We start from the raw sequence: 13,060 nt of genomic DNA on the forward strand, positions 1-13,060 counted from the left end.
ATTTTGTCTCTGAAAAGTTGAGTTTTCTTGTAAAAAAAACAATGAACATAACCATGTTTTATCTAAAAAATATGTAAATGAGTTTTTGTGTTCATTTTAATTAAAGGGTTAACTCATTAGCGTTTTGATATTTAAAAGGGTCATGTTTAAGAGAATTTAAAATTTTATAGTTTTCAAAAAAATAAGGTTTTGTTTTTATCAAAGAATTGACATTATTATGGTCAAGTCTTTAAAAAGGTTTTATCCTTGTTAAGTCAAGATTTTTTAACAAAATAAAATAAAATTTTAATAATGTAACCAAAGGAAAAGGGCCAAAACCTAATATATCATTTATCGATTTTCTAGATTTCGTATATGTATTTTAAAAGTGAGGATTAGGCCTTGTTACCGGGTATAGATCCCAAATCACTATCTTAGATTCTAAAAACCTTTTATCTCCAATAATAAACACAAGCATTCACTTTAGACATAAATTTTAGCATATATGCACTATAGTTACTTTTATCATTTAAAACAAACACGAAGCAGGTTGCCTTGGGTAGGATGTTTTAGAGTGATTTTTATCTTCTTATTAGCATAATCAACTCCTTACCTAGAAATCTTTGAAAAACCAATTAGGATTCTTAGTTACAATAAAATTAGGTTGTGACTCCTTTTATTTTATTTTACTCATTTTACATGTTGCTCATTGAGATGTCTCTATAGAATGTCGACTTCATTAGAAACTTCAAAGCTAAGCTTTGTTTGATTTTATGATAAAATGTATTTTTGTGATGTGATACTTTTTTGAATGTTTTATGTCATAGTATTTACCTAAATTAATTAATATATGATCATTTTATGTTTTTGTTACTTTTATATACTTTCTTTGCATACATCTCATGCATCATTTTTATGGATTAGATATGAAATCATACCTACACATATTACATGACAAAGCATTTTCAACACACTTTGCTTTAAGTTAGCATAAGAAATTAATGGTGTCCCGATGTGGTTTCATCTCGGGTTAACACTCATGTACCTTATACTCTTATCCAAACTTTACAAGATTATGATTAGTTGTTGATATGGGGTTTTCTCAGTTTATATTCTTTACACCTTGTAGGCTCTAAGTTAACCTTTTAAGGATTGTTCACCTGGGCAATAAGAGATTCTTTTGAGACCAACAAGTTAGCCAACTTACCCTTACATGTAATAGCAAAAACCTTCTTGGTTCCTTTTTATAAATATCATATACAATCAAGCATCTTTGTTTTTATGAATATTCATATTCATGTAAGTCAGTTTTGAGCTTCTATTAGGGAGGGAAAACAAATAAAGGAATAAATCTTTTGAAAAAATTACTAAAAAGATATAAAATTGATGAAAAGTGAGATACTTAGGCTCATTAGTTTGTTTAAAAAGAGCCTTTAGACTAGGCCATCAAGTAAAGGGCCCTCCAATAAAAAGAATATTATAAATATATGCACTCTATAATACATTTTCATGGCTCATGAGACTTTGGATATATCATCTAGTTTTTATCCATATCTAACAACAATTACTCATCAAAAAGTCACGTCCATGTTAGATCATTTAACCACTGATTCTCAATAATGATACTTGATGCTCAGTTTCCCAAAGCTTCCTATCATTTTTTTTTGGTGTTATTGTCCTATTAACAAGTAAAGTTTGCTATTTTTTTTAGTTCCTACCATAAAACAAATCTTGAATAAAAAGCCTAAAGAGAAGTATGAATCTAAAAAGCTTATAGTAACTAAAGAGTGTTTAAAAACAGTTTAGGATATTTATGTGTGTGTGTGATTCCATGAAAGCATTTTAAATGTGTTTGGTACTAGATATACCACCAAAAATAAAGGTTGGTTTTGAACCCCATTATGATTTATTTATTTTTAGAATAATTTTACATGTATATTTTGGTTTTTTACTAATGAATGTATATTTTCTTATATGTCATTATTTATTTTTGTTTTGATTTATTTGCAATGTGTGTGTGATTTTTGGGTTAGATATACTTGTTTGTATTAATTGAGTTGTGTTGAATTATTTATGAATGATATTCCTTTACATATGAATATATTTTTGGGACTCTGTTGATACTTGCGTTATATTTACATAGAAATTGTTCTATAATGTTAATTGGTTGTTTGTAGACTTGGGGATGGTATAACCCTTAAAAAGGTTTTATCCACGTGAAATTAAATTTTGTGACATGAGGAATTGATTTTGTTTTTCTCCAAAAAAATATATAAATAAAATTTTGTTCTCACCAAAGAATCAACCTATATACAATATAATCCATAAAGGGTTTTGTTCATAATAAGTCAAGTTTCTCTTAAAAAAAACATAGTAATGAATATGTAACTATGTATTTTCTGAAAGATACATAAATAAATTTTTATATTCATTTTAATCAAAGAATCAATCCTTGAGTGATATAATCCTTAAAAGGTTTTTGCTCCCTAGAAATTAAAACTTTATGATTTTTTTTTAAATATAAGGTTTTGTTTTGATCAAAGAATTGATCTAGGTATAGTAAAATTCTTAAAAGGATTTTGTACTTGTGAAGTCAAAATTTTATTTTTAAAAAATAAAATATAAATTGAGTGACTAAAAAAATAAAGGCCAAAGCCCAAATATATTATTTATCATTCTTCCAAATCTCACACCTATATTTTAAGTATGAGAATTAGACCTTGTTATCAAGCTTAAGTCCTAAATCATTGTTTTAGATCTTATAAATCTTTTATATCCAATGATAAATATAAGTATTCAATTTAGACATAAATTTTAATATAAATAACGCCTAACTAAAAAATAAATACTTTTATCATTAAAAATCAGCTCGAAACAACTTACCTTAAAATGTTTTATGATGATTTTTATTTTTTATTTAGTATAATTAGGCCCCAACTCAAAAATATCTAAAAGAAAAAAATTAAATTTTCTAATTATCATAAAACTATAAAGGCAACTCATTTTCTTTTATTTTACGCTTTTTATTTATAGTATGTCAAGATGTCTTTAGTGACAAAAATATTAATAAAAAGCCTTAAAAGTTGATGAAAATAATTAATTGAGAATTTTGAGAAACTTAAAAATATAACTGATATATAAATAATTAAAATTGATATAAAAATCTGTTTGATGTAAAATTAAGAATATATACACTTGAATGATATTTTTAAAGTCTATTTAAAAAAAATATATAGCACCGACAAAACTACAGCAACTATGGTACGTAGGGGGCCGTTTGGTTTCGTACATAGCATCATGTGTGGACAACAGAAACTGGCCCAGCAGCATTTATAGCCTTCTTAGTTTTTGTTTGGACTTTATTTAAAAAAAAAAAAAACACAAAACATGCCCAGAATATAATTAAATTAGGGCAATTTCTTAAAGTCGTCATTGGTATCAAGTCACAAACTATTATCCGATAAAAGAATTTATAATCTATTACATATTTTTATTTATTATATCTTACTTTTATATCTTAATTTTAAATAATTTAATTAACTATCATTAATTATTCTTGTTAGTGATATTATTTTATAATTACAATTCAAAATGTACATTGTTATTTAAAAAAAATATAATAGTTACCTTGTAACATAAAAAATAAATTACTATAAACTATTAAACAAAATCATTTGTTTAACCATAAAAAATTAAATTTTTCTTTATAATAATGATAATTATGAATAATTAAAAATTCATTTAGAAAAGAGCTATAGCTTTTTATCATAATTTGTAAAAAATATTATAATAATTATAATTATAAATTATTAAATATTTGCTTAGAAAAGCTATAGCTATTATTTTTTATATTAATTATAAATATTCAAACTAACTTTGTATCTCGATTAATTTTTTAATATTTAAAATTAATAATTATATAAATTTTTAAATGGTATAAAATTTGTATTATTTATAATAATTTATAAAAAGCAAAAACTTTTATTATAACTTATGAGTGTGGGTTTCCAGGCTGTGACGTGAGATTCTCGGACAAGCATGTGAGAGAGGACCCTGAAAAGTCTGGTTTGCCTGAAAGTTTTGTGTGTAGGTTTTTTTCATGCATTTTCTCATGTCAATATGGCGGTGAGTAGCTGATAGGGTGGCCTGTACGGTGAGGTTCGAGGTGGTGGGCTTTTTTCTCCATCTCTCTCTCTTCTTCTTTTTCTTTCCTTGGGATTTGTGTTGGATCTTTTAAAATTTAATTATATCCTCCTGTTTATATTTATTTTAATTTTAATATTTAATATTTTGATTATTATTTGTATTGATTTTAATGGTTTTTGATTGTTTTTTAAATTTATTTTAAGCATTTTAATTTTTAAAATTTTTTAAATTCAATTTGATCTTTATTTATTTTATTTTATCTCTTAAAATTTTATTTTATTTCATTTAATTTTTTTATTCAATTTCGGTTATATGTTTTATATTATTTTTTAATTTAATCTCTAATTATTTTTTTCATTTTTTTTTTTATGATTAAGAATTTTACTTGTTATTTTTTTTGTGTATGTCTTTCATGAGATAATATCAGTCTCATAAACCAAGTTACTAGTTTTAAATATTAGCCCAATTTAATTTTAGTTTTTTTTTATAATTTTATAATTTGACATTGGATTATGGTCCCTAAAGTTTTGTGATTTATTCATTTTTTTATAAGGTTATCATGATTTTATATCCATAGATAATAGGTTAATTGAGTTAACTCAATTAACTTGAATTGACTTTTAAATTTTGTGATATTCTTGTTTTATTTTTTTATAAGATTGTCTAATTTTTTATAAGGTTGTCTAATTTTTTTTTTCTCATGTATTTTTATGAAATTTATTTTTTTCTACTTTCATCATTTAACATTAAATTATTGATTTTTAAATTTTGTAATATTCTTGTTTTATTTTATGTGGAGTTATCCTGGGTAAAGGTTACTCAAGTTAACTTGAATTGATAAATATGTTTTGTTTTATTGATTTAACTTCGCTCTTTTTTTCTATTTTTTTAATATTTATTTTTATCTAGAACTCATATCGCATGTGGCGGGTTACTCAAGTTAATCCAGGTTGAATTAAGTTTTTTTTTTATATATATATTTTGTTTAAATTGATTTTTTTAAAAAAAATTATTATTTGACATTAAGTTATCAAACCTTGATTTTTGTGATTGTTTCAATCATTTTTTTTAGTAGAATTATTCTAATCTTATGAATCACGTATTAATCAAGATAATTAACTTGGGATTATTATTGTCTAAATACTTTTTTTAACGCTAAGGGAAATTTTGCCTATAACGTGATAGCCTGTTTGAGAGTGTGATTGCGGTTGCTTTTCAAAGTATTTTTCATACCAAAATACATCAAAATGATATATTTTTATTTTTTAAAAAAAAATTAGATCAGCGCATCAAAACAATTTAAAATATAAAAAATTAATTTTTAATAAAAAATAATTTGATTTTTATAAAAATACAGGTACAACCACGTATCCAAATACTCCGGGCATAACATAATTAACATTTGTTCACTTTATAAAACAAAAGAATGCGGTGAAGCTGGCTTTCAAAAATGCCCATACACCAAAACAAGGAAATCTATCGATTCATGGGTAAGAAGGTAGACTGTGGAGAGCATGGCCTGGCATGATACCATTAAAACACGATTGGTAACTTTGAAATAGAACTTCTACTTCCATTTCCAAACAGATATTAAATGCTAGAAAAACACACCAGTAAAAACCGAAAGCATTTTTCAAAAGAACTCTAAACATTAAATAAATAAAAATCTGATAAAACCAAGTATTACAGCATAGGTTTCTTCATTGCATGTTTTTGACTCAAACGAGTGAGCCACCAGTTAGTCCCGCGAAGAAGATGGCCTGCATAATATCTTCTTGTGCAGCTCTTTCAACTCAATCACTTCTCTCCGCTGACTCACTCCCAACTAGCTCAACTCGCTCAATCAAACCCAATTCCCTTTCATGGGGCTCTTCATTTCCCACCATACACATCTCCATCTCCATCAACAACAACAACAACCCATCCTCTCTCAACAAGGTTTGCACACACTCTTCTTCAATCTCTCTTTACCCTGGACACTACTTTGAAAAGGGAACAAATTTTAAATAATAAGCCGAGTCTCATGTTTTTCTGCTGTTTTGATTTTTTATACTTGAATCTTTGCCTGAACAGCAAATGGGTTTGCTGATTTTCTGTTTGTTATCTTATTTATGGTTATATATGCATTTCTCTTGGTTTAATAGGTTATGAAATTCATCATCTTTCTGTTTATTTCCAACTGATGATTTGTTAAGCGTTATTAGAATCAAATGTTTTTGTACTGGAGCTTTTAACAGAGGGATATGGTAAGTTATTTTTGTCAATTATTGAGATGGGGTGTTATTATATTTCTCAATGAGTGGTAAAATGTTTAAATTATTTTGCACTAGGTAGATAATTAGACTGGAACTCCCACCTTCAACTTTTGCACAATGTATAATTCAATTTTATTTTATTTTTATGTAAAGAATCTGCTAAGGTTGATCAGTTTATGAAAGTGGAGGATAAAATTGAGAAGAAAAGACTAACTTTTTGACAATTTCTAAGTATTGATAAAGTAGTAGGAGCAGGTTAGCTAGATGAGAAATCATTTTATATTATAGAAAATTAGATTGCTTATGTTCTAATCTTATAGAAGTTGTGGTAGTAGAATATGATAAAAACATAGCTAAACTTTCTAATGCTGGTTCAAAAGGAAAAGCTTTCACGCGCTAAGTTTCTCAACAATTCTTACTGCTGAAAAAATTATTCAGAAACAGTTATTGCTAGGATCTTCTTGCTATTAGTATGGTCGCTGACCAAGAGTGCTCTTGTTCCGAAGAGACATGCTTGTAACTTGTACAAGTAATATATAATTTAGCTACCCATGATTGTGTAATTGCTTTGTTAAACTTTGGCTACTGCTTTATCTTCAAAAAGAAAAACAAAATCTTACCTACTGCTTGCTTGTCCATGTTGAAGATATTTTTTACACTTCATTTATTAGACATTGATGCATGTTCTTTATGGTAAAGGCATAAGAATATTTACCAGACCTTGTTCTTAATGTGTAATCATTTCTAGTTCTATTGTTTCATGACCATTTGTGCAGTAATTTTCTGGCACCTCAGAGCAAATGCTGCAGGTTCATTTCCCATCAGTTGACATTGATGGTCTTCTTTTCTGTTTATATGTGAGTGGAATTTTGATTCACCTCCAAATTCCACCACAGAGCATTAGAATATGCTTTTTGTAGAAATGAACGGGAGCACTACAGGAATTTGTGGTTTGCTTTTTTGTGTGATAGTCTTATTGTAGTTTTACTATTGTTGGTTGTCAATTACTTCATTTTCTGCAGTCCTCTGAAATGGTTTGACAGAGAATCTAGCATTGCCTTCTACAGTTTTCAGTCATTTTTACAGCAGAAATTAGTGTTGTTCAAGATGACCTTTCAAGGAAGAAACGAGTTCTAATATTTGTTTCTCATATCTGCAGACTTCTTTCATTCAAGCTGCCTGGACAAGAAGATCTCGAGGTGAACTTGCCAAGAAACCTAACAAGAAATCGTGGAAACAGAGGACAGATATGTATATGAGGCCATTCTTACTAAATGTTTTCTTTTCAAGGAGATTTATCCAGGCAAAAGTGATGCACCGGGGAACAAGTAAAGTGGTATCCGTTGCTACCACAAATGCCAAGGATCTGAGACACAGTTTACCATCACTTACAGATCACAATGCCTGTAGAATTGTAGGGAAGCTCATTGCTGAGAGATCCAAGGAAGCTGATGTATATGCGATGTCTTATGAACCTAGAAAAGATGAGCGGATTGAAGGTAAACTTGGAATTGTTATTGATACCATTAAAGAGAATGGGATCATATTTGTTTAAGCAGACTACTCATTACTCTTCTAGGTTTTGTTATTGTAAATGACAGTGGAGAAACACAATTGGTTTAACGTTGTTCATTTATCTAACATGTCTAATAGAAAATTGCTCTTTTAATTCTTGAGCCCCCTTTGCTTTCCTGTGTACATACTTAACTCCATCTTCCTTACCCTGTAGTTAAGGAATTTTAGCTTTATGGAATTGAATTTGAAGTTTTTACAATTATCAGTTACTTGCGTCTTCTTCGATGCGTTCATCATTTAACAGAAAGACTTGGTCTCAGCAATTACCTATCACTGGATTTTGGTGTTTGAACTTGTGATTTCAAGGTCTTGAACATATGATATTTAACGTACTTTTCCATCCAAAGCCAATGTGTAAGGTTGCTTGCTATTTTAGAAGTCTGCCAGAGAACCTTATTTAGAGTCTTCAGCAGCTTTACTTGGATGTGCATTATGTTAATGTCTCAAACTTTTTCTTCGCTTGCATTAATGTTTCCTCCAACTTTTCTCCTGATTTGTAGTATTGAATGCACAAGGGTATACGATGAAGCCTTTGGAACCACCTAAAAAACCTTAACAGAACCTAAGTTTTGATCATAATATGTAATGAGAACATGTTTGGTGGGTTAATTTATATTAATTGAGAATTGAATTTTATAACTTATTTTAGTTTGTTTTTTATATATTTATTGATGTTTGGTGGGTTAATTTATATTAATTGAGAATTGAATTTTATAACTTATTTTAGTTTGCTTTTTTATATATTTATCATAATCTTAAATAAATATCTCGATATTGAATTGATGTTTGATTTTACGAGTATTAATTTTTTATCTTATAATTAAAAAAAAAAAAGTTATTAAATACTGTGAAGCCCATGGATTGAAGAACACATGTTTGACTAATTAATCTAAGTTATTATGCCAAGTAGAGTTCTTGATCTGGATTGCGAATTTGACAGATTAACTCGTTAAATTTAAATCATTTTAATATTTTTAAAATTATCATCTTAATTTTTTTTAAAAGTTAAATTATATTTTTACTAGTTATTCGGATTGTTTTTAATTTATCAAGTTTAATAAAATATATTGGGACAACTCTCACATTATTTATTTTAAAATTTTAGCTTAAAAATGAGTTAGATGAGGAAATTTTTAGATTCATATATATTAGCCCGAGTATAATGATATTATCAAATAATAAAAAAAATTCCCCGCAGCGTGAGAAAGAATTTTGGTTATCTAGTAATTTCTTAAAAGTATTGAAAATTTGAATTTGGATTTTGTGTGGGCTTTTAATCTTCATCTTTAACCCAAAAAAATGCACACAAATATAATTTATGACTTATGAATAGGTATTGAAGTCGGCTCAATGAGTTGATCCGGAAAACTAGATGTCCAAAACTTGAGCCGGGTCAAATTTTAGGTTAAACCAAAAAGATATTGATTGCACCGATTGAGTTTTAGAGGTCACTAAATTGACGTGGTGAAAACCGATGAATTAACTTCAATATATTTTTTTTTCAAAGAAACAAAACGTCGCGTTAACCCTAGGGTTCCTGCCAGTGTAGCTATAAGTAATCCCTTTGGCGCCTCTTTCTGCCATCTCTCCAACCAAAAACCCCTTTTGAGAAAGAGCGATGGTGATGATGGAAGAAGAAGTAGCGGAGAAAGGAAGGGCAGTTATATTCAGAGATATAAGGCGATATTACTGTGATTACTGTGGAATTTGCAGATCCAAGAAGTCTCTTATCACTTCTCATGTCCTCACCCATCACAAGGTCCGTCTTTTAATCTCTTTCTGTTTCTGTTTCTCATGTTCTTGGTTAATAGTAGCAGCTTTCACAGGTAGAACCTTTTTCTATATATATAGGAATCCAGATTGTGCTTTCTTATTCATCAAAGAAAAAAGATTTGGCTTTGATTTATTGTTAATTGTTTTGATTTTATTAATTATTTTTATTGGGTTTGGATATTTTTCATGATTCTGTGGGTTTATTATTCGTATTTGAATTGCCATTAATTTGCATGATCTTATTTCCTGAAGTGGTTTCTTTGGTATTTAATTCTTTTGTTGCTGTTGAAGCCTTGAAGGGAATAAACAATAAATCTTGTGTGTATTTTTCTGCTCAAATCGATATAAATGACTCATATATATATATATATATCAAATTGAAGATTGGTCAAGTTAAATTGCAGTCTTACCTCTGTATTTCCTTTTGCTTAGGAGGAGATAGAAAAAGAACGAGTTGGTGGGGATGAGGTAAAGGAGGGAGGTAGATCCAATACTTGCGAAAAATGTGGTGCTAGTTTCAAAAAGCCAGCGTATTTGGTTCAACACATGCAAAGTCATTCTCTTGAGGTATTTGACCATGTTTCTACTTGCATGGGTTGCATGTACACAAGGTTTTGCTTTGTATTTGATTTCTTGTTCGAAAGCATTTTTTTAAAGAATGCAATGTGCTATGCAGCTCAAAGTGTGCTGTTAATGATATTTAATAGTAGGATCTGCACCGATTGAATACTAAGTATTTTGCAGGAATGCCATTTTAGTATAGAAAAACACCTGGAAGTTAATGCGTGAGCATTGGATCCCACACAGAGAACTCCAAAATGCGAGAGGCTTCCATTTTGGCTTGAATGGACTAGTATCAGGCTGGGAGACCTCCTGAGAAGCTCCATCAAGTGAGCCTCGATCACGCGCCTGTTGAAGTTCAGGTTTGAAGGAAGGCTATTTTTTTTTTGTCTCTTGATATTATTTATAGTGATCTAAGAAATCATTTCTTCTAATGTTTTTGTCATTTATTTATTTATTTCTTTATTTTGCAGAGGCCATTTATGTGTTCAGTTGATGATTGTCATGCCAGCTATAGAAGGAAAGATCACTTAACTCGCCACCTTCTCCACCACGAAGGGAAACTTTTCAATTGTGAAATTGAGAATTGTGATCATAAATTTGTTTACCCAAGCAATTTGAAAAGGCATGTTAGAGAGCTTCATGATGAGAGTTCTTCCTCCAGTAGTGTTGGAGGTGAGAAGCAGTATGAATGCCAGGAACTGGGATGTGGAAAGGCATTCAGATACCCGTCAAAGCTGCAAAAGCATGAGGATTCTCATAGTAAGTTTCTTTCTTTTCACTCATACACAAGTATCAGAGTTGATGTTTCTAAAAAATGAGGAAGAGTATTTAATGATTTAGAAATTTGGTAATTTATCCTACTTGCAATCTCTGATTATTATCCTCTCACGCAGTTAACCTGGACTCAATGGAGGCAATGTGTATAGAACCAGGGTGTATGAAACATTTTTCTAATAAAAAATGCCTCAAGGCCCACATACAGTCCTGCCACCAGTACATTAACTGTGATATCTGTAGCACAAAACAGCTGAGAAAGAACATTAAGAGACATCTTCGCACCCATGAACCTGTCAGTGGTTCAACAGAGAGAATCAAATGCCATTTCAAGGGCTGTCAGCACACATTCTCTACTGTAAGATTAACTAATGTTTTATCATCCATTTCTCTGTTTCTTATAGTATTTAATCCCGACCAGAATCCCGACCAGCGAACCATTTCATGCTCACCCAGCATCATTTTCTTTGTAATTAAAATTTTTTCCTATTTGTGTGCAGAAAACAAATCTTAACCAGCATGTGAAGGCAGTGCACCTTGAACAAAGGCCTTACGTGTGTGGATTTCCAGGTTGTGACATGAGATTCTCATACAAGCATGTGAGAGATAACCATGAAAAATCTGGTTTGCATGTCTATACTCCTGTAAGTTCTGTGCGCAGTTTTTAACACATTTCGTTCATCAATGTGGATTTAGAAAATGAATTGGCATTCTGAACTGGATTGCTTTTGGATCAGGGTGATTTTGTGGAGTCTGATCAGCAGTTCAGGTCAAGGCCAAGAGGTGGGAGGAAGAGGAAATTCCCCACCGTGGAAATGTTGATACGCAAGAGAGTAACTCCACCAACTGAGTTTGATGAGTGCCACACTTTGTTGCATGAAATGGCAGCTGAGGACCAGTAGCGAGCCATTCCCTACCTACCTAGATGCGCGTGCATTATCTCTTTATATGGAGGTTGTGGTGCCTTTGGCATACTCTGCTTTTATCATCTTTTGGAGAATGGACAACAATAGCATGTTAGCCATTCCAAATGGTAACATTGTATAGGTACATCATTGGTGAAATATATGTATGTTTAAATTCCATCTTTTTAGACCATGTTAGCCATTGGAGTCCGTAATAACCATGTGTAGAAAGCAAGAAGAGCCCTTCAACTAGAGTGAATCGTGAGTGACACGGGGCATCACTGACTCCTGGTCCTCTTGCCCGAGAGAGAAAACAGGCTTCTCACTGACTTATTGACTAGGGGCATCTCCAAACGTTAAATGGAGGAGGTTGCTCAGGATCTGGAAGGGTAGCAGTTTCATTAAGAGCACGGCTGTCATGGCAATTTTCTAAAACGCATCACGAGGCAGCTGTGTTGCAGGGAAATAAGTATAACATGTGAATTATTTGGAAGGGTCAACAAACTTATATGGCCTAGAAGGTGCAAAAATTGTTCAGGATGATAGCACCCTGTGTTTCCTTTTACACAAACAATCCTTACAACACGTAGCAGAACACATTCGACTCAAAAGATGAAGACCCTCTAATGCAAACTCACGAGCAATATTGCCACTTCATAGGAGGCGTTACAGAAATTTCAGTGCATATAGAAATTTGGTGTTTACACCCAGAGGTCTGATTGTGTTCACGACAGTTTTCATCAACTCTGAAAATACTTGCCAACCAAAGCCAGAAATTATGGATTCATATCCTTGTCTGACAGAAATCCCAATGGTGACATTAAAACATATCTATGTTTTCCAATTGACATAAGTTTTGATCTTGCAATGTTTTTTTTTAATTTAATTGAAGAACATAACTTTAGTGATTAAATGGTGATGTTTTAAAATTTAATATGCTCAAGAATGAGGTTTTTGGAATGTCCAGAATAGACAGTGATTGAACATTTATTTAATATTCATTCTTTTGAGTTCATAAAGTTCAAAATTGAATATAGAAGATCCATCACTTGAAAAACAATTTATTTTGGTAAAATTTAGGGATCCTTC

The 13,060-nt window shown here is 30.3% G+C and overlaps 2 protein-coding genes across 2 annotated transcripts; both read left to right on the plus strand.

Annotated features, from left to right (window-relative positions):
• The first annotated feature begins 5,788 nt into the window (after positions 1-5,788).
• LOC118056481 (uncharacterized) lies at positions 5,789-8,056 on the plus strand. The gene is made up of 2 exons (XM_035068702.2): positions 5,789-6,063; positions 7,540-8,056. Exons 1-2 carry the CDS (start codon positions 5,833-5,835, stop codon positions 7,933-7,935), a joined length of 627 nt encoding a protein of 208 aa, XP_034924593.1. The 5' UTR covers positions 5,789-5,832; the 3' UTR covers positions 7,936-8,056.
• A 1,343-nt stretch (positions 8,057-9,399) lies between these two features.
• On the plus strand, positions 9,400-12,149 carry LOC118056482 (transcription factor IIIA). Its single transcript, XM_035068703.2, has 6 exons — positions 9,400-9,714; positions 10,161-10,295; positions 10,763-11,051; positions 11,186-11,424; positions 11,567-11,710; positions 11,804-12,149. The coding sequence occupies exons 1-6, from the start codon at positions 9,574-9,576 to the stop codon at positions 11,966-11,968; spliced, it is 1,113 nt and encodes a 370-aa protein (XP_034924594.1). The 5' UTR covers positions 9,400-9,573; the 3' UTR covers positions 11,969-12,149.
• The last annotated feature ends 911 nt before the right edge of the window (positions 12,150-13,060 follow it).

The sequence above is a fragment of the Populus alba genome, chromosome 19, assembly GCF_005239225.2.
Source record: "Populus alba chromosome 19, ASM523922v2, whole genome shotgun sequence".
Classification (NCBI taxonomy): domain Eukaryota; kingdom Viridiplantae; phylum Streptophyta; class Magnoliopsida; order Malpighiales; family Salicaceae; genus Populus; species Populus alba.